Genomic DNA, 27,002 nt, shown 5'->3' with positions numbered 1-27,002 from the left:
TTGTTTCTTGTGAGCATATTTCTCTCTTAGCACTCACTCCTGTAGTTTACCTAGCTAATATTCTAGCTAAATAATTATTAGCTATCAGCATCTACAATGTTATGTATCTTTTTTGTTAGAAAAGTTGAAGTCCGTAACCTCAGTAACTTAGTAGATGGTTTAGTCTGTAGTTTGATTTTTAATTATTTGCTCTATATTGATTGCAGTTACTGTGTGATATCTGCTGTTACCACTATTTTTGTCTGAATTACAGGCCATCTACTATGAAATCGGTTTTATAGTCTCCGCAGCCTTGGGATTGCTATTTATTTTGTTACTGCCTCTTGTGGGACTTTGCTTCTGTATGTGTCGTTGCTGTGACAACTGTGGTGGGGAAATGCATCAAAGACAGAAGAAAAATGCTGACTGTCAGAGGAGCTGTTTTGCAACATTTCTTTTTGTTGCTTCTTTAATAATAAGGCAAGTGTAATAAAGAGAACAATATGAAGCTTGGTATAGCACTAATTTTGCAGTGTCATAAGACAAATAATGTTACTGTATTAGCCTACAGGTGCAGAAATGATTTTATTAGACTAATATTATTGCTTGTTAAAGAAAATGTGACTGCATTATAAAAATGCTGCTACCATTGCTACCCACAGGTCATTATGTACTCACTTGAGAATAATGTAGGTGTGAAACAAAAAAAAATTAAGCTTGAATTTGGCAAATGAAGTTTTTGCCAGTCTCAAAATGGCAACTACAGAATGTTATATTAAACTTATGAACATAAGATACTGTGTCCTATGTTCAGTTACCATGCTATACAGAACTTGAGGTACAACATACTGCTTTGCTCTTCATAGTGTACTAGTGGTGAGAAAACCAATTGTGTGACCTCCTTCAGTATTTTCTGTCTTCCAGATAGTTCAAAATAATGGGTTTTCTTTTAGGCACTGAGTTGCTTAAACCATGCATGTACTCACTGTACAATCCTGGAGTTTGCTCCTAACACTAATAGCGCAAAAATGTCTCCAAACTCCTGTTCTGTGCTGGGTGTGTAACACGTCTCGAGGGACTACAATCCAGACTTTTCTTTTCCCTGTAGGTGCTTTCAAAAGGCATTATTTGCTTTCAGGTTTTTTATTTTCCTTCAACTTCTTCATATTTTCACCTGCCTACTGTCCTTATTTTGTGATTGTATTTAAAAAAAAAAAACACATCAGACTATACTGTGTGACTGTTCAGTCAGAGGGAACTTACTTTGTCACTTCATTGTAATCTAGAATTTTTTTTTTTACTACTGTGTGTCATGACAAATTAAGACCTTGTCTATGCCCAAATGTACACCACGTTAATACCAGGCATGGGAACATGCTCTATTCTCCCATGCATCATGAACAAAGATGACACTTAAGTATTCTGGAGACCAGAAAGCTGAATGGTATTGTAGGTGATAGGTGCATCACTGCCATGATGACAGGACAAAGGTTCTTCATAGTACAGTGGTGCCTCAAAGAAGTAAGTTACTAAATTACCGCTCAGCATGCCAAAACTGAAGGTTGCTCACAGATCTTGCCAGCTGTCTTTACACCATGTTGCAGGATGCTGTATTGCAGGATGCTATGTTCTGGTTAAAATGGCTGAGGAATGTTGCCTGTCAGCAGAGAAATTAAGAGATTGTCCCCCTTGTTGGTCTCTTTAACTTGTGCTTTTGTTGCCAGCTATTCTTGTGGTATTAAGCATACCCAGCATTGGAAAATGCTTCTTCCCGGGTCATGACTGGGAGATCAGTGAACCCTAGTAACATGCTTTCCAGGACTAGGAAAACTGCCTCTTTAACTTCACTTTTTTTTTTTTTCCTTTTGTGTAAAACATCAGGAGTATCAGATGCTTACCCTAAGGAAGGAGTTGGCCTGAGCTGTCTGCAGGTTTCCACAGGTGGAGATAATCTCATATGACTCCCCAGCTAAGTCTCTAATGCTGTGAGTGCTGTGCAAGGCAAGATAGGACTTTACAGGGCTAATATTACTGACCCCTGCCTGACTCAGTGCTCAGGTCTCCAGTACGCCTCCGTACAAAGCAGGATTCTGCTGCCCTTCCTGGATTGTCTTTTGCAAGGGAAGACAAGATGCCATGCTGGATCTATTTAAGCCCACATCGGTTTGTTTACTGCTGTGCTGAAACACAAAAGGACAGTCTTGCTGGTAGCCATTGCCCCAACAAAAAAACTGGAGGAAGCCTGAGACTGACTTACAACTGTTTCTCTGTTTCTTATGCTGTACTCAGACTAAGTCTCCTTGTGGATTTATTCTCTACTTTTCCCCCAAGTTACCATGCAGTTTCATCTTAGGTGGAACATTTACCTGTAGTTGTTCTTCCCAAAACCACACATCTCAAGGACTGTGCCACAGCTGCATATGTAAGCTGTAACAATAATCAAAAGAATTTAGTCCTGTGCAAGTAAAACGCTTATGGCTACTTGCAGGCAGAGCCAAAAGAACAAAAACTTGAATGATCCCTGCTAATACAGGGTTACATCAAGATGTGCCATGAAGTCACTAAGGTGGGTCCTCTCATTGTTTGCATGTAGTTTAAAGTTCATGCAGCATTGAGGGCCTCCCTTGGGAGTATAAGTCTCTCAAACCCCTGCCAGGTGACTGGAACGCCATAGACTCCTTCAGCAAGTGCTGTGCTGCTTCAGAAGATGCATTTATCACGGCACGCATCCATCAGAGTACCCTGAGCCCACATCTCTGCCTGTGGAGCTTTGCTCTAAAGGCCCTCCAGCAGAATGTATGTGTGGACAGCTGCTGGAGGGAACAGGAAGGATTTCTAGGGGGTGGACTTCTTCAGGAGTTACCATCTAAGTGTATGTTCTGCATCTTTTCTACATCTTTTGCTATGCCAGCTGCTCTGGGATTCTCTCAGTAAATGGACTAGAACTTTGAAGAGCAGAAAACATGACCCTTTTTATTTTAATTTATTTTTCATTTTAATTTTTTCAGTCCTTGGTATGGAAAGACAGGTCCAATCTGTCTTTCCTTGGCTGGGAAAGACAGGTCACGTGCATGGTAGAGTATTAGTAGTGGAAAGATGCCGAACATGGAGCTTGCAGTAGAATGTGTGTATATAGGCAACAACTCTTGAAAACTCTAGTCATGTGGGGATGACTTTTCTGTGTGCCAGCATGGAAGTTCACACTGACGTACGTATACTGGTAATGTAGATTTCAGAAGATTTCAGCTAGTAGATTTTACTCGAGGAACATTATTTCTTCTCACTTTTGCACTCGTACAGTGCTCTGGTAATTAGGGTGAAGCTTTAATACTAAGTTTACTGGAATATTATGTAAAGGAAACACAAAGGTGACTTTTTTTATTAAAAAAAAAAAAGTTGTACCTAGATGTGCTTTCTGAAGGTGAGGCATACATGGGAAGTATGCTTTCCTCAAGGAGAGGTATAAGAAGCAAGTCAGAAGTCTTGTGACTACATACACAATTGTTATCTTAAAAGGAATAGGCCTTAAGTGTGGCATTTCCAGTAGATGCATTCTGTGTTTGATATATTTCTTTTGGTAGATTGAGTCAGAAATACATGTAGTATTTTGCGAATTCAAAGGTTTTATACAAAAGTGTTGTCATACAAAATAGGATTCTATTGCTAAGGGCATCGCAGGGTGTAGAAATGATCTGTCAAATAAGTAGCTGAGCAGGTTTGACATTCCAAATTATCATTAAAACAATGATGTGCTTTTCGTCAAAGGTTAACTAAGAGTTTAGGGACAGAGAGCTGCTGTTTCATTTTATTTCCTAGTCATCTGCAAGCTTAGGCAAACACACATTTTCTCTGGGAAAGAAATGTAATTTCATTAATTCCTTTACATTGTAAAGACAAGGAAGGGACGTTGGATTTTTAAGAAAGCGTACATTGCAATTCCAGATGTAATACTGGTAGTAGAAAGTGTCCTGGCTATTAGATAGGAAAAACATATAGTCGTTTTTCTGTCCTTCTAAGAGAGCTCGTGTTATCCACAACTTCAAGGAAGAACTTAGGGTGTTATGTATGAAGCTAGGGAAAGCCAAGTCTGAAGGAAGGGAATGATACTTGGTATCCCGGTGACTACCTCATGCAGCCTCTTGGCTTGGCGAGATCAGTAATGCATGCTGTTCAGAACCTGGGAATCAACATTATCTGAAAGAATTGGTGAAAAAGTTGGTACAGAAATGTCTAGTCCATTATTTTCTTAAATTCATTAGCCTAGTAGTGAGGAAGGTGGCATTTCCCCTGTATGTAAACCTGTTCGAGGTTTCTGTTTGAAAATTTTTTGCAAGCACAGCTGAAGGAAAAGCTTGGTTACCCCCGGAACTTGATTAGTAGCATTTATATCAGTCTGTGAAACCTGACAAGAAATTGAGTGTGGAATATCTGACTTCCAAAGAGACAGTTCTCTAACCTGTTAGAGAAAAGGCTTGGCCTTTTTATTCCTGCTTTATGCCTCTCTCCTTGTAGCTGCTTATTGAATGTTGACTCAAAGCTTTGTTACATAATAAATAGATTTTTTTTTTTTCCCTCACTCTTGTTGTGTAGTTGTTTAGTTACATTCAGAATGTAGTCGCAATTGTTCCTAGTGCCTTGTCTGCTTAAAGCATCTCCGCTATCTTGTTTCCTCCCACTCCTTCCATTTAGGAGACTGAAGAGGAAAATGATCGTGCTCAAGTCTTACAAAGTACTGTTTTGTTAGCTTCCAATTGACCTTTCTGCTCTGTGAGCATAACATGGAAAAGACATAAAAATGCTGGCTGTCCACAGAACAAGGATGTTGTTACAAACTCCAAATCTGAGTGATACACAAGTGTTTATTTTTCCTGATAGCTTGAGATAGTTTGCCTTCTGATTTAAAAAAAAAAAGAAAAAAAGAAAAACAATTGCCATCACTGTAGAGGGAAAAGAAGTAATATATTGCATGTCCAAAATTAAACTCCTTACTTCTTTACTTCTGCTTATGTTGAAAGTTACTCAGTTTCTTGGCATTTTATGCATTCTGAGTTCTCATTCCATGGGTGGTAGCTGATGGTAACGGCTGATCAAGTGTTGGTCATAGTGGAAATAAAACTCTGGCATTTGCTGTTAGTTAAGTAAGTAGTAAGAAATGATGGTGTCCCTTTATTCATTAGTGACTTCTGGGAAGGTAGTTAATAGCCAGTTTTGAAATTTTGGCTAGAGAAGCAACCTCTTTGTGTCAAATCTGTCATCCTGTTCTGAAATTTTTTGGATATTGAGAAAAATGTTAGTGAAGCAATCCTAATAAACAAGCACCTGTTTTGCCATCTCTGCCTGCATCATGCTATGAAAACAGAATTTTCCTACTGAGAGTATTTGTCACAGCAGCAAATATTCTTGTACTTGAGACCAGCTTTACTAGGAGAACAAGCATTTACCTTGTTTGGGAAAGTTAAAGCAGGAAAATCAAAATAAAGATGAAGGTTTGCTATTGAATCACTGATAAGAGGAGATGAGCATCATCAGGGTGTTTGCTCCTGTCTTGCTAGGATATGCAAATCATGTTATTCTGGGTACCTGTTTACTCTCCACCATCTAATTTCTCATTTATGTGGCTGTGTTACGGCTTCCTTGGAACATACATTTTTTGGGAGCAAGAATCATACTTACCATAAATATTTTTACCCAGTGGGGAGCCTAGTATGGGTTTTCTCTAAGTCTTATTTAAAAATATTAGTGTTTAGGTCTTCTTGACAATCCAGCTCAGGAAGTTTGACACTCTGGGAGTAGTGCAGTACCATTTGTGTCAGTGACTCCCTTCTCTTGTTTGGATGTTGTAATGGCCTTTCAGGGTGCTGCCTCTCTAGTATTGAGCTGTTGGAGTAGTACAATGCAAAGTAAGAGACTGAACAAATGTGCCATCCAGGAATTCCCTGTAATGCACCCGACTGCAGCCCCTAGGCAGGTTTGCCCTTTGGAGATGTGTCATGCCTGTGTTGAGTGGATCTCTCCTGTCTACTGGTTAAATCTGTGTAAAGTTAGTGCTTAACCCATCAAGTGGGTTTGTAGTCAACCTGCTTTTGAGGCTATCACCACTCTGGTGGTTACTCTTGTTTTTTATGGTGTTTGTCTGAAAGGTTAGTTAGCTGTTGTGAATGTGAGATGTTTAAGAACAAAAAGTCTTCCTTCTGTTTATGTCTATTTTACACCAAACTAAACCTGAGGATCATGAGAGAGCTTTTGAAGCCTCTCAAGGGACTTTTAATTGCCTTTTTACTTACTGTTTGTGCAGATCTGCCACGCTGTAATTAGAATTTTACAGTGGGGAAAGATAAACTAGAAAATAATCAGCGACAGTGGTGACTGCAAGCCTAGCTCACTTGCCACCTTTTGTTTTACTGTCAGGAAATACTTATATATTGTTTTTGCATTAATAGGGACTATTCCCGTGCTTTTAAAAGACCTGTGCAATTATGTAAATAAACTGGGCCATTGTGAGTACATGTTGCTGAAGTTTTCAAATGTAAAATGTTTCTTTTTAAAACTATGAGCATTTACCCATAGTTGTGTCAAGGTTAATTATACTTGTAAAAGACCCTAACATTTCTAAGTCTTGTACAATTTACCGAGGCTATACGCATTTCCTGACAGTATCAATGCAGATGGATAGGTAGCTGTATGTTAATAACTTCTGAAGACTTTAGTTTAACATTCTTTTTCCCTTCTTTTTTGAATTAGTAGTACAATATCAGTCCTTTTGGCTAATTCCTCTACTCCGCCTCGTGGTGCATGTGAGAACTTGTAGTAAGAAAAAGAGAGTGTTTAAATTTATGGAGACCTTCATTTTGATAATGTTGACTTTTTTTCTGTAACTTTTTGGTTCTGTTTTACATCAGAATGGGCATTTACAGTAATAAAGAACTATGTTATCTGTATTTTTTGTAGTGTTGGAGTGCTCTGTGCATATGCTGCCAACCAGCATTTAACTAACCAAGTCCGAGGAGCAAAGAAACTGGTTAACAGTAATTTTAAGGATATGAAAATTTTCCTTAACGACACTCCAGCGGTAAAGATTTTTTTGTTGTTGTTGTTTATGGGGAAGGGGGGTGGGAGGGATGAGGTGTAAGTAAGAAGTATTGCAGAAAATAATTGTTTCTTTCTATTTGTATAAATCACACCTGCTGTATTTTGTTTATTCTTTCTGTGTCAGTCTCATGAAGTAGAATGAAAGATGCAACGTAAGACATTTTCATATAGCAGTAAATGTTTAGGGGTTATCCTGAAGGATCAGCATTCTTTGAGCAACCTTTGAGCTGTACTGTGAAGTATGCTGTGATGATGCCCTTTTCCTCCTACTGAGCTGGTGTAGAACACTAACAGAAGATGAATCATTTGGAAAAAATGTGGTTTTAAAAGGAATACATGTTGGGGGAAAAAAAATATACATAGAAAAAAAAGAAAACTTGGATTCCATGTTGCTCTTTCCTGTTTTCTTGTATTTTGAACTTAAGTTGTATGTGCTCTGGAAATGAGCTACCGTAACTTATTTTCCAGAAGTATTTTTCACTTTTTTTTCTTTAAACCAGTGTCATACTGTGCCATACTGAACAGGAAAGATTATCTCCTTTCTACTTGCAAACTTTCCTTAAAGTACCAAAAGCAGACGACTCTCTGTGTACCTTTTTGTCATTGAAAGAAAAAAAGAAATGCCAGTAGGGAAGACTTGTAAACTTTCCCACGTACAAATTTCAGTTCTTTATGGATTAGGCGGGAAAAAAAGTCCAACAGTCCTATTATTTTGGCTTTCATTAATTTTAATTAATCTGTTTTACTTGCATGTGACTGATAAATTAGAAATAGGTGGAATTCACACAATTACATGGGATCCACGAGTCTGGTAGCATCCCAGTCACAGTTACTCTGGGCTCCCACAACCCATGAGCTGTTATTCTGTTGACAGAGCGGTATGAGAACAGGAGACATCTGGGGAATGCCATTAAACATTTCCATATCTGGAGTTGTTCCCTATACAATTATTTGTTTGCGCATGGTGGTGTGACAGTCCAGTGATGGAGGTATATGGCAGAAGTGGAGGGCAGGCCAACAATCTCTCTTGAAACAGAGTGCCTTTTGTCAGCCTGGAGCTGACTCGGGGCACAGAAGGATGTAATCCCGTTGAACCAGAAACTAGACTCCCCTTCACAGCACTCTGAGTGCCGACAACTGGAAATGTTGAAGTAGGAAATCTGTTATGTAGAAGTAACTATCTTAATAGAGGAACAAAATAGACACCAGTCAAATAGTTAATAAAAACACCCAAATTACTGAATTTAAAAGTGTCAGGACTTGAACATTTGTGCCAGGGATTCCTCAAAGTCTCAGTTAGGTAGTAGTTTTTTAGCTTCTGTGCAGGATTATTGATTTATCTTTTTTAGACTTAATGATACTTAATGATGCAGTCCTCAGATGTATCTTCTGAGTCATTTTGACAGACAAGTTACATGGGTTTCATGTATACACACATTTGTAAGAATTTTTTAAGGATAGGATAAGGACTTCAGCTTGTTGAAAAAGTTGTAGAATCCAACTAATTGGCTATAAAGCCATGAAATCCTAACTGATGTCCTTGACTCATCAGTATGAGGTGTACAGCATGTAAGAGGATTTGTAAAAAGAAGTCACATGTTAAGAGTTCACGTCATACAAGATTTGCAGAGTAGGAGTATTGAGTGATAACACTATTAGTTGTACAGAATCGCCTTTTGTACGTGACGTTGCTGGAGACAATGCAAAACCTGTAGCCCTGCAAAATTTTAGTCCTCAGGTTAGCCTAGGAAGACAAAACAAACAAAAAAATTATACCTACAGCCTTCTCGGTGAGAAACTCACAATTATTTTTTTTTCTTTTTTAGAAGAAGTTCTGCCTTATACTTTGTCATTTAATTACATCCACTGCTGTGTGTTGGTTTGAGGGTGTTTTTTTGTCAGTTATTTTTTTCTTTACTCCACAGAAAGTGTGAGACTACAAGTCATATACGCTTTGGTACACATTTGAGTCACATTTAAAATTGGAACCCCATTTGTCAAGTGTGTTAACCTTTACATTACTTTAACTCAATTGGGGTAGGATTTGTAATGCATTATTTTAAACATGTGGAAATCGGTGAAGGTTATTTAATGTCTTTTCAAAATTGGTATAGTAAGATTTCTGCTGGAGATGGTTCCTTGATAGCGTTTTGTCCAAGCCCAGGATCTGGTGATAACTAAGTTGCTGTTTCTCATTGTTACGGTGACTTGGTAGAGCGCAAGTTGTGACTGGGCCAAATCCACCGGGGCAGTAAGGAAATCTGTTTGCGTTAATATAGAGCAGCCATCTCCTTTCCCCAAGAGAAGCTCTAAGGGGCAGCCCTGATACAAGCCAGTCTGGTTGGTGAATTGCTTCAAAATTACCATCCCATCAACTTGCCATTTGTTTCTCCATGAAAGAAGAGCTAATGCCACTAGAAAATCAAATAACAGAGATGAAGACATGCACAACCTTATTGGCCTTGCTGACTTGAGGCCTTCATAAGGCCACAGTTCCTGCTATTTAACACTTTTAAGCTGAATCATTTACCTCAGAGATGTTCCAATTAAGTAGATTTCGCAATTAAACATGTCTTGTATTATGTTCTGTTATATATACTGTTATATATATACTGTTATGTATACAGTTGTGTATATATACTGTTACATATACATTCTGCCAAGCAAGGTTTTAAAATACTTAGTTAACTGAAAAGAGCAGAGCACCAGGATTTGGGGGGTTTGCACAAGTATTTTGATTGTTTCAAAGTGGCAGTTTGACTCATTATTTAAAAGCGTTACATTTTTCCAATTATTTTAATAGTTTTGTTATCATCTTCTTTTCAGCAAATTGACTACTTGGTGAGCCAGTACAACACAACTAAGGATAAAGCACTCTCTGACCTAAATAGTAAGTACTTTGATTTAAAGGGAGTTAGCGACGTGTATTTAAAGACTCCAGTAAGATGATATAATTAGCTCATAATGCAAAGTGAAATTTTATTTATAAGAATATGGTTTTCAAGCAGAAGTGCTGTTCTTAGTGGTAAATGAGACTAAAACCTAAAATTCTCTTCACGTAAAATGTCTCAGAGCGCACGTGTAATTGTTTCCTGAAATAAAAATCTTTTATTAAATTGCTTATACAATAAGTCAGGCCAATATTTTATTTTCCTTTTTATAGTTCAGCAACCACTAATGCTGCATGCTTTTTTAGAATATTATTAATCTTTTTTTTTTTTTATCGGTGGAGCCAAATGTCAAGGAACAGAGCTACTAGCTGTTTTGATGGTTCCAGTAAGCGAGAGAGATCTGTATTTGTTTATTTTTGTTGTGATACCTTTGTCCTCTACTCAGCTAGAAGTTGAGGTATAAGCTTATCTTCTTTCTAAAGCTGCTTAACGTAGTTGAAAAGCAGGAGATAAAACTTGAAATACAACTGCTGGACTTTCCCCTTCAGCACAGTTACAATAGGAGGCATCATCACCTGTTAAAGCTTTCAGTAAACAGAAACAACCAAATCACTGATGTGTTTTGTTGTTTTTGTTTTGTTTTGTTTTGTTTTTTAATTTAAGCATCACTTTCCAAAACTCATAATAATAGAAAGGGCTGACCATATTCAGTGCAGATTAGAATTCAAGATGCACTGTTAGCAGGTGTTAATAAATGTGTACAGGTCTGCATTTGAGACTGAAGTGAAATACAGAAATACCAAAACCTATTTTAAACAGGATTGTTTGCTAGGATCAAATTATGCAACTGTGGCAGCATGCCACTTATCATGAATTGACTTATCATGCCCAGAATCTGTGCTTCTGTCTAGGTTTAAAATATATTTTAAAGGTAGTTTTCAATGCAGCCAGCTTGGTGTACTCTGAAGTCAATGTGCCTTGTCTATATAAGGCTACTAAAACACATTGAATGTGGTTGCAAAAGAAGTAGTAGTAGTAGTCTTCCTACATAATTCTAGGCAGGAACATTCTGGTCTGCAAAAATGTGTGTCATCTTTAAGTCTATAATAATAGTAAATCGACATTTGCAGTTCAGGTACTAGCTTGTCACTTCCCAGGCACTCCAAATGAAATTTCAGATTAAATATTTATTTGTTCTCAATGCCAGTTTAATATGTTAGTTAACAGGAACCTAGCTGGATGAGAGTGCTCATCAATAAACAAAGATATCTTTTATTTCCTTGAAATACCAGAATTAAGTGTGTGACACCTGGGGACAAAAGGATTTAATTCTAAGGGAATCAACAGTAGCATCAACCTCAAGAGAAACGTAGATGAGTTCAGTTTGCCCACCCTAAGGAGATGCTGAAAAATGTTTTCTGCTTGATAAAAATTTTCATCCCAAGCCAGATATGACAGTGCTGACAGTAATGGATGCTTCTGTACCATGCGGTATTCCTGTCTCATCAAGAGCAAAAAGAAAACTCTGAAAGCTGTGATCTGAAAACGGAGGGGACCCAGCAACTACGTAAAGGATATGTTACATCAAGATGCTTCTCCAAACTCTTCTCGGCATTTGTCTGTCGCCTTGCTGAACTAAGCTTCATTTCTGCTTGTGGACAGTGAGGCAGGAGGGTTTGGAGGAGGGGATAGCAGTGGGTGAGCATGAAGCCAGCGCTGTGAGCATCAGTGCTGAGAGCATCAGTGCTGAACGCACTGCGAGAGGGGGAGGGACTGGCAGACATGTGCTTAACACGCTTAAGGGATTTCAGCAGAGATGGCTGGCAGGTCTGGGTTGCAGGTGACCTTGACATTGCTGGATACATAAGGAACAGGAGAAAGGAAAAGAATTCATTTTCTTGTTTCTCTTGTGCTATGAAAACGTAGCGTGTAGTGAAAGAGTATGCCACAAATTTCCTGTCCAGATGTTGGACCTCCTTAAGATAGATTGTGGGGAAAAAAAATGTGATTCCAAAGAAGTAGTAAATGCAATGAAATATGTATTTTGGAGTTTGTTGAAATGTTATGTGTTTTTACCTATATGGCCAAGTGCTAGTGAATGTTCTCCTCCATATTTTGATTTACTTTTTTCATTTATAGGTCTGTACCTAGCTAAAGGAGAACTGTGTTCCTGTGTTTTCTGTCACTAAGTTCTGTCAGGTCTTAAAGAAATTTTAATAATATATGTATACTTTGTTACCTAAGACTCTGACAACACCTGTGCTAACAGGTAGTTTAAATAGAAGTGGTATGTAATGGGTTTTTTCTCTCTCGGTACTACAGATGTTGGACCATTGCTTGGAAGCAGAGTTCAAGAACAGCTGGGAAAAGAAGTGCGTCCCGCACTTGATGCAGCTCTGACAATGGCAGGAGGTAAAGATGTGCATATTGTTGTATTTATGTTTTGTTGCCATGGTAAGACAGGCATCATCTTTCTAGTGCACAGCATGGGATGGCTTTAAGTAGTACCATGATTTAACTTACCATTTTTCTACATGCTTTGATGTTTCTTTTAAACTGAGGATTTCGGATACTTTGAGGTTTATAAATATATTTAAAAACTAAATCAAGATTTATGTGCCATTGTTGATACCTAGTTTCAACAGTCATTGAAGAGAGATGAAATCCCAATTCCTTGCTGCAGGTGGTCGTTCCTTGCCATTGAATATTAGGGATACTAGGAAAACTGTGCTTTAAGAGCTGTGCATAGGTCTTTGCAGGATACTCTTCAACAGATCAGGCAATGAACATAGAATGGCCCCTTCCTGTACACTGCCAAGCCTATTGTGAGAGTGTTAGCCATCATTTCTTCATCGTGTCTTTGCTCATGCTTAGGTCTGTCTCCTTTTAAAGAAAATAGTCTTCTATTATTTCTATTTAAGGTTTTTTTCCAGCAATCAGATACATCGTGTAGAGCAAAGGGAAAGTGAACTTTAGTCACTTTGGTTTTTTATTTACCCATGAATTATTTCTTATTCATTCGTCATCATTCTCCTTTTTTGCTTTATTTCTCTTATTTGTCTTGAAGTCAAAGTGGAAAGGGCTATCAAAGGTAAAAAATACAATAAAAACTTGTGTTGTGTGAAGTGCACTTTATTTTTGTAACTTGTGTATTTTTAGTTGTATCTGTGTGGTTTTTTGTCTACTAAACACCTGTTCAGTGGTTGGTTTTTTGGTTTGGTGTCATTGGGGTGAAATCTAAAGCCAGACAGTGTTGAACACTCATTAATGCTTGCTGATGCGACATTATCTTTTTCCCTTTCATCTTGCAGCTACATAGTTTGTGAGTTGGATTATAATCAAAGTACTGAAAATACTGTTTTGTGAATATTGGCTTTCTTTTAATTTGTAACAGCCAAGCATTAAAGTTCTTTACTGAAATCACTGGATAAGGAGAGGTAGGTAAAGTTTAGAAGAGAGTCATCTGGGGAGTGGATAGAATCTCAATAAAAGTAACCTGAGCACACTCATTTGTTTGTAGGAAAACGTAAGTAATGTATTTTTATGTGCAATAAATACATATTCTGTGTTAGGGTTTTTTTTCTGGGAGGGAGGCAGGGTTGTTTAAATCAGAATTGCTAAGAATATCACAGAATTTATGCCTGTGTACTTTCTCTCCATATCTGTATCTATAGACTGGTTTCTCACTAAAGTTTTTTCTTAAAAAAACTTTACATCGTTGCAGCCATCAGAGAAACAAAGGAAGCACTGGAAAATGTGAGTGTCTCTGCAGAGGTTTTGCAGGAGGGAACAGAGAGGCTTCATGCAAACTTGACAGATGTTAAAATGCATCTAAGCAACACCCTCAATGATTCCGCATGCTCTGTGGCTCAGGCTGCCTCAACTTGCAATATCATCAGGAATTCATTAAATCAACTGAACATCAATGCCAATTTTAGTGGGGTAAGAGAATATTTTTCGGACTCTTACAGTGTGATTACCTTGAATAGTAGTATCTCTGCAATTTAATGGCTCGGTGTGTGCTGTCACTTGTGAGATAAGTGACCTTCCCTTATTCTGTGTTTCTGGGTAATTTCAGTCACTGTTTTCCTCTTCTGTGTAGAAGAGGATAAAGTGTGTGTCAAGCAGCTACGTTAAAGTGCTGCTCTGGGCAGTGAAATAATCCACCCTCCCAAAAATACTGAGGTTAAGCTTTACTTTTGTACAGCCAAGGTTTCAGGAGTGTGCTAGAAAGATTCTACTACAAATCATCTTTCTAGTTTCTTTACCCTCTCCTATCTTTGAAATATTTAGTAAATTAGCAAGACTACTACTTTGTTGTGACTCAAGAATGCTTTTTGCTTCCTAGTTGCCGGGAGTGAGCTCACAGCTTGCCAAGGTCAATGATGTCCTTAAAATAGACCTTTCTAGTCTGGTTCAAAAGGTATGTTTTTGACAGGCTTGTAAATTGTTAATTAAGAAACTGGGATACTTGTGTATCACTTGTTTTCCCTTGGCTTTCTCAAGCAGAGTTGTCTTGTTCCCGCCTTATCCTGCCTCACAGTGGATCTCTCTCCTTATTATCCCATTGTTTGGCCAAGATTTAATGTTTGAAAGTATGAATGTAGTGCTTTGTAGCCCCAGGATACTAGAGATCAAAAATGTATTGCTAATTGTCTGCTTGAAAGAACAACCCTTTAAAAACCAAAAAGGCAGAAATATGGATTTACTCCCACGCTCTATATTTTCTGATTGAAACTAAAAAAAAAAAATCCACGCTCTCCTAATTAGTTGTATTGTATTCCAGCTATTTTGAAATACATCTTTCAAATTCTTTTATGTGCACATTTGAATTTGAATCTGGTGCAATGGACCTAATGTAATTACTGTTAGCATTTTTGCAAGACTATCCACAAAACACCATGATTTTCATGTAGAAAAAATAGCTTAGTTTGAGCAGTTTAAAAATCTAGCAATCTGAAAACGTTTGCGAGGAGTAGAAGGCATTTTCTGAAACCAAAGGCTCGGACCCCTGCCTGCTTCTGAAGTATCAGGCCTGCAGGAGGTGAGAGACTTCAGCATCCACTGCAGTGGCTTCTCCTTTCTGTCCAGATGAGCTATTGAATTTGCTTGCCACGGTTTACACCTTTTCTTTCCCATTCTCACTAAAGAAAGCATTGTGGTGTCTTTAGAGGCAGTTGGATTTTATTGTTTGTAACACACGTTTCATATTAAGAAGGCAAAGAAGAGGTGTTTGACTGATACACAGTAACTGCTTTCACTTAGTGAGTCTTCATATGTGCGTTCTCAGTTTTGTATGAGATGGATCTAACAGGCAGCAGTGCTATAGAGTTTGAGATGATTGTGACTGCATGTGTGTATTTAAATGTAGATTTTTTTCAAGGAATATCCTGGAGAGCAAACTGAATCTGAAATATATTTGACTTCCTATTTTGCTTTGACCTTTTCTAACGTGCAGTGATAAAAATGTATTTTTCATAGTATTACCATGCACATTTTAGCATGTGTATACTTTTACTCCTTGTATAAACAGAAGAAAAACGCAAGACTTAGAGTTTTTCCAACTTTTATTCTTAGGGTTATGCAGCATTTAATGATACTCCAGACTTAGTGGTGAATCAAACCAGGAACATTTTATCAGGTGAGGATAAACTATCTTTTCACTTGGATTGTTTAATGTTCATGTTTTTACGTCACTTACCGATGTTTTTGTTTTCTTTTATTGATAATATATTTTCTGGGCTAAAGATCATTAAAAATGGAAATGTAAAACTTTTATTTTTTTTGGTGCCACAAAAAAACCCATAGAAAACAACTATGTCTTAACAAGGACCCAAAACTAACTCTAAAAATAGACCGTATGGTATTTTATGGAGGAGTTTTATTTGTTAGGTTTTTTGCTGCTCAAGTAATGAGAAATCTTAGGATCCTAACTGTATACTGGTGTTTTGTCTTTATTTGGTTGAAAAGCTAATTTTCCTTGACTGATGTGTCCATGATGCATTTAGGAGTGTGATGATAGAAAAAAACAAAACCAAAACTAAACCTGCCTGCTGCTGTATTAAAATATAGTGGATGGTGAAGGGGAGGTAAAAATATGCTTTAAGGATAATTTAAATGTCTGTCTTAATTGTTTTGTTACTTAGGTTTTAAACTGTTACTCTTTGACAGTACCTGGACACTTGACTTTTGAATAAAATGTGGTAATAGTGTATGCATACTAATCTGTTTTAATTTTTGTTCTTGCATTGTGGACCTGTTCTGCATATATAAACAGCTGTTCCTTGTAAGTTTTTTTTTTTTTTTTTTTTTTTTTTCCTCTGGGCAAATGAAACACAGTATGTATATAAGCATAGTATACTGTGTGAACTTGCCTAAAACGAGCCAGTTTTCTAAAAACCTATATTATGGTTTTCATTAGGAAATCTAGTGCAGATTTGCTCATTTTTGGTATCTGCTGATATGTATAAACACAGGCTGTCTTAATTTTTCTATTTATAAATTGTTGAGGTTTTGTTTTTATAAAAACTGAGTTTGGGTTACAAATCAAATAAAAAAATAGTTTTACTAGTTTGATATCTGGTTGAATTCAGTAGAGTACACATCAAGACAAACAGCCAAAAACCTGTCCAAGAAAGAGAGAAAGAGGGAAGGTATTGCATACTAGCAAATAGCAACCTATACTATACATCCTGCTATTTCAAGTATGTTCCAAGTTGAAAAAAGGGGAAGAGTAAACAGAAATTGCATTTTACAAATAGACAATATGTATAATAAGTGAACTAATCATGTCTTTGTCTATCTAAATAGTGTGTATCTAAACTGTACATATAGGGTAGGGTGTTCGTTCATAATTTGAGGGAAAAAAGGCTTAACTGATCATTATCTCAAGAGTGTTGCTAACTAATTGGAATGAATTTATTTAAGTAATCTTTTTTAATAAGATTGAAAATAACTAGTATAGATTCTCAATATAGGCAGTTTAATTTCTTTCACAGTGTTGTATTCCCAAGGGATGGAGTTTAAATAGATTTTGATCTTCTCCTTCATAAACTTAGTGGCTAATTGTCTTGCTCGGTGTTACCGTTTGCAATATTGCATGAAAAGCAAGATTTAAGCTGGCTAGATAAAAAGTGACACATCCATTATAACAAAAGGAAAGAGAGAACTCTGGCTCGACATCTACATCTTTCATCATTAAACTGAATGCTAAAAATAAAATGTGCATTTTAAAATGCCATTGTGTTACTTTGAAGCTCAACGTTTTTGTTGCCTGCTTATCTCTTCCTCATGCTTGTCTTCATGGCTTGCTTGTTACATGTGGCAAATGGCTTAATAGCATTCTATAATGCGTATATGGAATGTAAGTTTCTTCTATGAGTCTGTAACGGTGCAATATGTTTATTCTTTTAGATATCAAAAATGTGCTGGAATCCGTTGGTTCAAATATCACTACCTTCACAAAAGCGCTCCCTGTTCAGAAGATTTTAGCAGATTTGACGATTTATCTTACACAGAGTGAAGCATACGTTCAAGATTATTTTCCAGTAGTGGAGCAGTACGATTTCTACAGGTATGTACAGGAAACAAGGCAGGAGTGAAGTGCTACCTCTTGTTAATACTTTGTAATATTTTGATGTTCTGTGAAGGCAATTGAACGATTAATGGTGAACACGGTGAAACGAAGATGCTAGAAGGCAATTGTTTGTTACTGGCATTTTGGTAAAAGCCAAAGCTGCAGCTAATCAACAACTGGGTGCTGTTCCACTACAGAGCAAGGGGTAGTTTCTACTCTGTCTGCCTTCAGGCTTTTTTCAGGAAGGACAGATGTAGGTAGATGTCAAAGATGTAATGCATAAAGGAGTGGATTGTGTCACAATGCCAGGGTGACTTCTTATTTAGGTCTTGTTTTTGTTGAGTTGCAGGTAAGTTGCGAGAGCATAGTACCAGAGAGGCCTTGAAGCCAATCCCTTTTTATTGCACCCTTTCCACCACAGAGGAGGAGTAGCACAGATTCGCTTCACACCTGGAAATCTTGGTGCGCCCATGCTTGTTCCTACTGGTGTAGCACTTGTCCTTGTGAATGCATGGGTTGATTGTACATAGAGAAAAATATATTCTTCCTATTTGAGACTTGTGACTCCCATATTTGAGTAATAATCTCACATTTTGAAGCATGAAGCTTTTCATTTCATACCATTTAACTTTGTCCAGTTTTAGTCATTTCAGTCCTCAAGCTTATCAAGTTCTCCCTACAGTTTGACACTCAGTTGATCCTATATTGATAATTGCTTCTATGATTGTGTCATAATCAGTTTCACTGCTACGGAATTAGTATGCTACTGGCTTTAATGCAATGTTAAATAAAAGCGTGCATAAGACTGAACTTTAAGAACCTTATTTACAACCTTGCCTTTAGCCCATTCCTTACCTGGCAGTTTTTGTGGTGAGCCTTAATTTGACAAATTTATCAATATTTTCTTTGAAGTTTAGATTGCATTTAACCAAATAAATATATTGCTTCATTCTGCTGCAGTATGCCTCTATTACTCTTGTATTTAGATTCAAAAAAGTGGAGAAATATAGCTCATCTACATGGCACTTCAATACCCGTTCTTGTCAAACCTAACATAGTAGTACTTGAAGTACAAATAAAAGCAACAAGCCTGTAGTTGTCCAAATTATTTTCTCTTCATCCCTTTCTTAATTACAGGTGCATTATTTTTAGTTCTTGATGCTGACAAGCACATTCATAAAAGAATACTTACTACTGTTTTCCTTTCTCTTTATTGGCTATGCATATTCATTATTGATATTCCTTTCTCTCGTTTTTCTGGTTCTTGCTTTCTCTCTGCAAGGCTACAGGGAAGAGAAAAGGGAACTTAAGAAATATAAGATGGGAGAAGTGACAAAAAGGAAAAGGAAGAGCAGAGGGAATTAGGAGAGGGGGGAAAGGCTAGAATGAGATATAGAACGTGTGAATAAATGGATGTGCTCCAAATATGTAGACAGATAGAACTGTTACGCAATTTAATTAATAAAAATGAAAGTTCAATTCCTATGCAAGATCTTTCTCCTGATCAAGTTCCATTAACTGTTACATACATTGAAAGCATTCCAACAAAGATACACACAGCCTAGGTTTTAATAGCCTTAAATACAGTTATTTACAATTACAAGCCTAACATACTGTGTGCAAAAAGTAGTAAGCCTTACGCTAAAAGCGGTTACGTACTTCATGACCAATGGCCAGTCCACGTTCATAAATTTCTCCTTTGCTGCTTGAATAAATTACTGATTGAGCATCTGCCTCCTCTGAGTCACTGTTTGTTCCACTTGGAGCACTTTGACAGTTCAGTGCAATCCACCTGCAGTAACTGGAGTTGGGAACACCTTGTTCCTGTGATGTTTGTTCCCCAACACTTCAGTAGCAGCTGTCTATAATCTAACAGCAATTATCTTCTGGCCCAAAATGCATGCTAATGTAGGAAAAGCATTTTTTCGTTGCTAATGTTTGTTGCTCAAACAGAACCAAGAGCAGGCCAGTTGTGAATACAGTATTGCCTGATGTATTCTGCAGGTCTCCGGTGTGCTCTTTGCATGCTAATAACCAAGCACTTTGGCTTTTATTCCTTAGGTGGCTTGGTTGTCTCATTCTGTGCTGCATGGTGGTCCTGATTCTGGTCTTTTTCTATCTTGGCCTGCTATGTGGCACCTGTGGTTATGATAAACATTCTTCTCCAACAACCAGAGGCTGCATCTCCAACACAGGAGGAAATTTTCTTATGGCGTAAGTTTCACTTATTGCTGAATAAATAAAGGTCCCTGTAGAAGGTTGTTTTTAATCATTTTGAAGTACATATGTATGAAAAGAATATTTCATTACCTGTGTATATGTGCTGAAAAAAATAGAGCAAAAATAAATATTAATGTCATGTACTTCCATTGAGGGACTTGGGGATTTTGGGTTGCTCTTTCATTGAGCATCATAGCTGAAGGATAAAACCTCTGAATCTACTGTTTTAAGGCAAGTGCTGTAGCTAATGAATTTCTGTGTAAGCCCATTTGGAAATTGCAAAAACTGGGAAGAGATAGTTGAAAATATAAAGGAAATTTTTATTTTTTTTAGTACGCTTGAGCACTTGCTCAAAAGCAAAAAAAGCCGCACAAGGAGACAAGAAGCATTTACTTTCTCAGAGAACTTTAGGCGGTTTGGGGTTGCTCTTGGAACTTCCCTGGAGTGGCTTAATGTCGTTTATGTTGGGTGTAAGAAAAGATTGCATCTGAAATCTACCTAAAACTCTTTTGATAGTACAAGTCTAGAGAATTGAATTTAAAAAAAGAAAATTACATGCTTTTTTGGCTCTTAAACTTAACCCTTGAAAGAGTTTTCACGCCCAATGCAAGTGTGAGCATTTTAGATGCACTTTAGCTGAAGACTTAACAGGGCTGAAATGTGTAAGATATTTTAGAGCGCAAGAACATATTTGGAAAGCAGGTATTGCAACCATCTACCAATTTTTATATATCTGTTATAGCTGCTAACTGTTGGCTTTGCTGTTGCCTGAAGTATATTTATTTTGTTCTTAAAAAGCAAAAACTTACTGGGCTTATTTCTTTTTCAGTGGTGTTGGATTCAGTTTTCTTTTCTCCTGGCTGCTGATGATTGTAGTGGTGCTCACTTTTGTCACAGGTGGAAATGTAGAAAAACTGGTCTGTGAGCCCTTTGAAGATAAAACTTTATTCAAGGTGAAGTTATTCAAGTTATTAAACAATGAATAGAATCCCCATGAGTCCTGATGCTCTTGTCACTTATGTATAGCATATTATTTTTTATGGGACACTTCAAGTGAGTTTGTGTCTGGTTTTGCTTTCCCCTTACGCATCGAATAGAGACATTGATCCTTTCTTAGTTTAATTTGCTTTGCAGTGTAAATCCTACATGCCTGGCTTCCTTTGACGATTTTTTTTTTCTGTGATTCAGCATTTCTTGGTGACATGGAGCTTTAATATTCACTTTCTGCACCAGAGAGGTTGAATTAGCTGTTTTGCTTGTATTTCCATTATTGGGTGATAAGCTTAGATGTGGGTATGTGTCAAAAGATGGCATATGAATAAATTCATTAATTGAAAACTCAGAATTATAGTAACACTACTGTTAACTGTAATAGTACTGTTAATATTACTGTTAACTGTTATAGTAACATTACATTTTTTTTTCTTGTAGGTCTTGGATACTCCCTACTTACTAAATCAACACTGGAAAAACTATCTCTCTGGCCTCCTGTTTAAAAATCCAAATATTAACTTGACTTTTGAGAAAGTGTACAGGTATTAAAGTTACACTTAAGATTTAATTCCATTTATACATAGTTTTTGTGCTTTCTTCCACGCTTCATATTTCAAGCACATGCAGAAATCGCACGTGTTCCTGAAGACATCCTGATTTTCTAGTGAATCTCTAACAAAAGCAATTTTCTCCTATGTGTGGATTATTAAAGGTAGTCTTAGAGTAATTTTGTATAACAATACTAGTTGAGCTCTTTGAAAAAATATATTGCGTATTTGAGAGCAGCAGAAATGGTTAATGACTTGTTTTCTTATAGACTGACCTTCAAAAAATATAGCCAGAACTTTTTTGTAAAGGGCTGATTTTCTTAGAATATGAAAACATTGTTGATCATTCTTTTAACACTTGATGCTCAAGGTGGCTTTTAGGCTGATGTATGTATTTTTATTTTTATAGTGATTGCAAGGAAAACAAAGGAATCTATACTTCCCTTCACCTAGAACACCTGTTCAATATCAATGAATTTCTAAATGTTAGTATGGTAAGTAAAGAAAGTATGAGTGAGTTCATGATTATTTTTGAAGGCTGGAGAGGTGTTTGCTCTTAAACACCATATAGCATGCCTGGGGTTTATGGGATTTTGGTTTTATATACAATACATCCTACAAGGAGGCAAGAACTGTCCAACTAATTTGAAAAAAAAAAAAAAAAGAAATCCATTTATAAATAAGATTTTTTTACCAGTCTCAGTGGGCTGTGGAAGGTTTTCTGATGTGCTTTTTTTATGGCTGCTGATAATAATGTTTTTAATTTTGAAACTTCCATAGAAGGTTCAAGTCTAGCATCTTCCAAAGGCTGCTTACAGTGTTTAATGAGAGTTTTGTTCTTTATATAAATGCCTTTCTTGGTGCGTTCTCTTCTGATTCCAGTGAGATTTATGTTGGTCCAGGATGCGATAAGCTGTGCTCCTAAGAATGGTTCCAATTTCAGTGAGAAAGGGGTTGAAATAAAACAAAAACTTTTCAGTTAAACTGTAATAATACATGACTGCACTGCCATTATGTGACTGCTAATTTTGGGGTTGTCTGTAATACTGATCTTCACTACAGCAACCCCTAGGGGATCTGTGTTCCATTCTGCCAGGCACTGTACCCACACTTAATAGATACATTCCTTGCCCCAAATAATATACAATTAAAAGGAACAGGGAAGATTCATTAAGAGGGAAAAATATTTTGAGTTTCTGCAACAGACTGGTAGAGGCTGGAAAGGAAGTCAGGTTTCCAGATTCCTCATCTATTGCTCTGCTGCCTGTTCAGGACAGCTAATATTTTAGATTTGAGTGTAATGCAAGAAGCCTTCAGGTAACAATAAGCAAGTCACGTTTAGTCACCATTAAATATATTTAGAGGAGTCTCATCCAGTCCTCTGGCTAATACAGCAGACAGTGTCTGTCCTGGCCATCGGTCACATACTGAATTCTCTGGGTTTCCTTCATCAGGGACAGGGGTATAACTGAAATTTTTTTAAAGATAACAATTCCCGGAGAGGAAAGAGGATTCTGTTTAGTCTCCATCTCCTTTTAGGAGGATCTAACATCTATTCAGAGAAGCCTGCTTAAAATGTAATGGAAGGCAGGTAGGTAATTCATTGGTATGAAAGATGCGTAAGTAGGTTAGAACATGGCATGGCTAGACTGTGTGGATCTTGCAGATCAGGGAAGAATGTTACCTGGTGGATTCTATCAAAGCTAATTGAATTAAACTGGTGTAAGTAAAAATCAATGCGTGCTTCTTCATGGAAGTGATGATGAGTCAGCAAAAACAAGATGCTTTTTGGGTAGGGGGTGGCTATAGAGGAATATGGACTGGGTGCAAACTACTTTTGTGCTTTATTTTGTTTCCCTCAGTATACAGAAGATGTAGCACTTAAAATTGAACATATTCAGATAAACCTCAGCAAAATCATTCTGCTGGATGAAATCGGGAAGGAGAATCTTCTGAATTTCAGCTCTTCAGGAATAGAAGGGATAAACTTTGCAGCGTATTTGACAGAGGTGAGACTAGTAAACTAGAGACATGACTGGGACAAAGCATAAAATGAAAAGTTTCTTTAACAATGGACAAAACAGAAAAATCTGCTTTTGTGTGAAAGGATGTGTTTTGAAAAATTGTAAAAATTGGAGCAAAAGCACTTCAGAAGTTAAGGTCAATAAACATTTAAAGAAATAAAGGGCAGGCAAAGTAGGTGTGGTTAAGCGCAAGCAGTCTGTATATGCAGTAATAATGTACTCTTTTTCTTTCCCTGCTGTTCACATCTTGTTTCAGATCAATAAAAGCGTTACCAAGGTTGATCTCCTGTCATTTGCTAATGACTTAGAAGCAAGAGCAGACCAGCTGGTAAGTTTAATTCACTAATACCATAATATATAAACTGTACTGTTTACATAAGTATAAAAACATAGCCAAGGATTTAGACTTCCTATGGGAGGATTCTTGTACTTCAGACACTTGTATACATGATGCATTGCCACATAAGGAAAAACTTTCAAGAACACTGTTGCATGCGAGCTGTATTTACATGTTGCTAATTATTGATTTTTGTATGCTTGTTTGTACAATTTCTGCTTTGGAAGTGTAATTTCTTAAATTCCACTGTTTGCTTGAGAAATAAGGGGGATACTCTGAGTATTTCCTGTGGTGCTGTGTATGTTTTAGGGTCCCATTTGGAATTAAAATTGGTTAAATTATGATGCAGAAGATGATCTGAATTAATTTTCTTTCAGTTAGTGAGCAGAAGATTTTGCAATTAGTAATAAAATTAATACTGTGGCAGCTCGTAAAGGCTCTAATGAGAACTGGGGCTCCATTGTGGAGGGAGAATGCACAAAAGAGATTCTGTCTGCTCTGAAGGGCTTTTTGAAGGCAAACACACAGACAGTGGTCAGAGGGTATAGCTACAACATTGCCTGCGAATGAATCTGCAGAATGATACGGCTGTGTTAACAGATAGCGAATATTCAGTTGATATGTTTGTCTGCATGTCAAGGTCACTTCCCTGTTTACTCTTCAAAATGAGAGTCATAGTTTGGACACTAGATTGGACATTGGCCCAAGAAATGTTCCTGCATTGCAATGTGGGGGAGAGAGTTTTGTGCTGCATACATACTACAATCGCTTGGATCACCAAGGGACACAGACAGCAGTGTGAGACTGTGCTGTTTGGAATTTATCAAATATCCATACCTACTCCAGGGAGACGAGGGCACTAGTAGAGGATCCTGGTGTGTTTATTCCAGCTTTTTGCATAATTTGATTACACCTGTTGCATTATTATTTTTTTCTGCTGCACAGGGAGTTACATCAAGGTTAGGCTGCTCCTGTTTTGTTTTTTAGTTTTTTTTGTATTGTAGTTAGCATCCTCTCCAAGCACCATGAGCAAGCTGCACATTGTCTGTTTACTCATGCAGGTTGTCTGCTAACTTGGACAGGTACCAGTAGCTTTGACCATACTTCACTTCCATTTTCAATTTTTACCGTGCTGTTCTAAAGGCTATACAGGCAGGGATGTTTTGCTATTGTTTTGGGGCTGTCTTCTAAGTGAAAGTTGAGGTTCTTCAAGCATGTTATATCTTGCATGGAATTGCCTCTAAGGTGTCTCTTTAAAGATATATTCCACCTAGCTCCATAAAGGAAAATATATTCTGCTGGTAGATTATTTTTTCATTATTTTTTGTAATAGAATCTAAAGGAATCATTACACTTGAGAATAGATCAGTCAGAGTATTTTCTTCATATAAAAGATAAAGAAAAATACGGTATTAAATGTTTTCACTGTCACAGTGTACAGTTTTTTTTCTTCCTTGTGATGCTATTTAGTGTAATCTCTTAAATGTCTAAAAAAAAAAAAAAACCCAAAAAACCCCCTATAACTATACAACATATCACAAAAGTTAGACTGTCTCAAAATTGATACTGGTTTCCAAGGGAATTTTATAATCCCACTTAGTTAAACTTTACAAGAACTCTAAAAGTTTACAAGAACAATCAATTAAAAAATAAACTAAAAACTTTTGCAATTAATTAACTTTGGGTGTATAGTTTGCGCTTTCTGGCACCTTACACAAAATTGAACATATGTTTTTACACTGGAAGGAGCAAATGGAATAAAACTTGCATCAAACCAAGGGATCAGGGTATGGAGGAGGGAGCATTACCACCCCTGGGTGTTATTAGGTAAGTGGATTCAGCTTGTCAGTACAGCAGAGGAAGCATCCCGAGGCTGCTCAGTGACCGCAGCTGACCGCTTACGTGAACTCTTCACTGGAAGCAAACACATCTCTGAGCATTGAGGTCTGCCATTATTACACTTCCAAAATGGAGCTAGCAGTGTTTGTGCAGGGAGCCAAGTGATTTTGCCTCCAAATGGAAATGGAAAAGAAATGTATTTCTGTGAGTAAAATCAGATTTTACAGTATATCACAAGTGTGAGCTCTAGGCAGGCATCTGGACTTGAGAATCCAGAATTTCCCATGACTGGGAAATGCTCATCCCAGCCAGGGTGCTATGCTGCAGGGTTCTTGCGATGAAGTCTGGCTTGTGGCGAGTGAGAGGGGGCTGTGCTCGCTCTTCTGTATTTAAAATGACTTAGTGCACCATGTGAAAATTCTCTTCCATCTAACCTGTGCTGATAATGTTATAGCCAGAAAAGCAGTGTAATATGTCTGTTTTGGTTGCTGAGGCTTGAATTATTAATATGGTGATTTTTCCCTTCCTTGTGTTGAGGAATTCAATTTGCCATAACCCGTTGTTAGCATCAGCTGTTCTGCAGCAGATGAGTATAATTTGCAACTTTCATTGTTTTTCGGTTTGCTGTAAAGCTTTGAGACTACTGAACAATACTGCATAATTGCATTTTTTGCAGCCAAAAGGAGCACTGGAAAATGCCTTAAAAGGACATGCAAACAACATTCGAATGATTCATAACCAGCAAGTCGTTCCACTAGAGCAAGCTATGGTAAAATATTAAAGTAATATTAAAACGTATTTGTAGAAAATATGAATCTCTAAATCTCTTAAATACAGTTTAGAAACCTGGACTTTTGCTAATATATAAGTACAGATGGCATTTGCAATGTGTCACTGAAAAGTAATCTGGTTAAGTATGTGTTTAATAAATAGTTTTTGTACTTATAGTACTATTACTTCTTAGTACCATCTAAAATCATGACTTTTTTCTTCCCTGTTTTTTTCTGTATCTATTTGTGATTGTACACGAATACAAGAGGAAGCAGGGGAGAACTTTACAAAATTCTAACCCTACATCACTCATTTTCTTTTTTCCTTACCATTTGTCTTCAGTAATAAAAGCAGTTATCGCTTTCACGCTTTATTTCTTGGAGTTAGCAATCTCCTAACAGTATTTGAGTTGGAAACTCCGGACAGTAGTATTTAGAGGCAAAGAAAATTATTTTTTACTGATACTGTAAAAGGTGTGAAAGGGCTGCTTCTGCCTGATTTTGCCAGGCACTGATTTGTATAGTATCAGGCTGTGAATCTCATACATGCTAGGTGTTGGTTTTTCCTCTACATAACATGAACACTTTTAGTTTATCCTAGCATCAGATACAGTATTTCTGCCCCTATCAAAGCCCTCTTGTAGAAAAGCATTAGGTCTTCTGTTCCACTCTGATTCTATGCTGTTCCTTCCTAATTAACTCCTAATTATTCGCATCTCTTTTTTCTTTTACAAAA

General features: G+C 37.1%; 1 protein-coding gene across 4 annotated transcripts in view; it reads left to right on the top strand.

The window, feature by feature from the left end:
- Nucleotides 1–27,002, top strand: part of PROM1 (prominin 1) — a 58,943-nt gene that overhangs the window by 22,586 nt on the left and 9,355 nt on the right. For 3 of the 4 annotated variants that reach the window (XM_009887629.1, XM_009887626.1, XM_009887627.1), the window contains 15 exons: nucleotides 254–459; nucleotides 6,928–7,048; nucleotides 9,895–9,958; nucleotides 12,282–12,371; nucleotides 13,684–13,901; nucleotides 14,308–14,382; nucleotides 15,537–15,600; nucleotides 17,373–17,532; nucleotides 19,597–19,749; nucleotides 20,585–20,708; nucleotides 21,187–21,290; nucleotides 21,706–21,790; nucleotides 23,159–23,305; nucleotides 23,577–23,648; nucleotides 26,173–26,265. In XM_009887629.1, the coding sequence (XP_009885931.1) occupies nucleotides 254–459; nucleotides 6,928–7,048; nucleotides 9,895–9,958; nucleotides 12,282–12,371; nucleotides 13,684–13,901; nucleotides 14,308–14,382; nucleotides 15,537–15,600; nucleotides 17,373–17,532; nucleotides 19,597–19,749; nucleotides 20,585–20,708; nucleotides 21,187–21,290; nucleotides 21,706–21,790; nucleotides 23,159–23,305; nucleotides 23,577–23,648; nucleotides 26,173–26,265 (1,776 nt within the window). Of the gene's footprint in view, nucleotides 1–253; nucleotides 460–6,927; nucleotides 7,049–9,894; nucleotides 9,959–12,281; nucleotides 12,372–13,683; nucleotides 13,902–14,307; nucleotides 14,383–15,536; nucleotides 15,601–16,236; nucleotides 16,246–17,372; nucleotides 17,533–19,596; nucleotides 19,750–20,584; nucleotides 20,709–21,186; nucleotides 21,291–21,705; nucleotides 21,791–23,158; nucleotides 23,306–23,576; nucleotides 23,649–26,172; nucleotides 26,266–27,002 lie in introns of all 4 variants that reach the window. The other variant, XM_009887625.1, reaches the window with a different exon arrangement.

Source organism: Charadrius vociferus, unplaced genomic scaffold (assembly GCF_000708025.1).
Source record: "Charadrius vociferus isolate BGI_N301 unplaced genomic scaffold, ASM70802v2 scaffold306, whole genome shotgun sequence".
In the NCBI taxonomy this organism is placed as follows: domain Eukaryota; kingdom Metazoa; phylum Chordata; class Aves; order Charadriiformes; family Charadriidae; genus Charadrius; species Charadrius vociferus.
The sequence above is the reverse complement of the archived record's forward strand: the minus strand, read 5'-3'. Positions and strand labels throughout refer to the sequence as shown.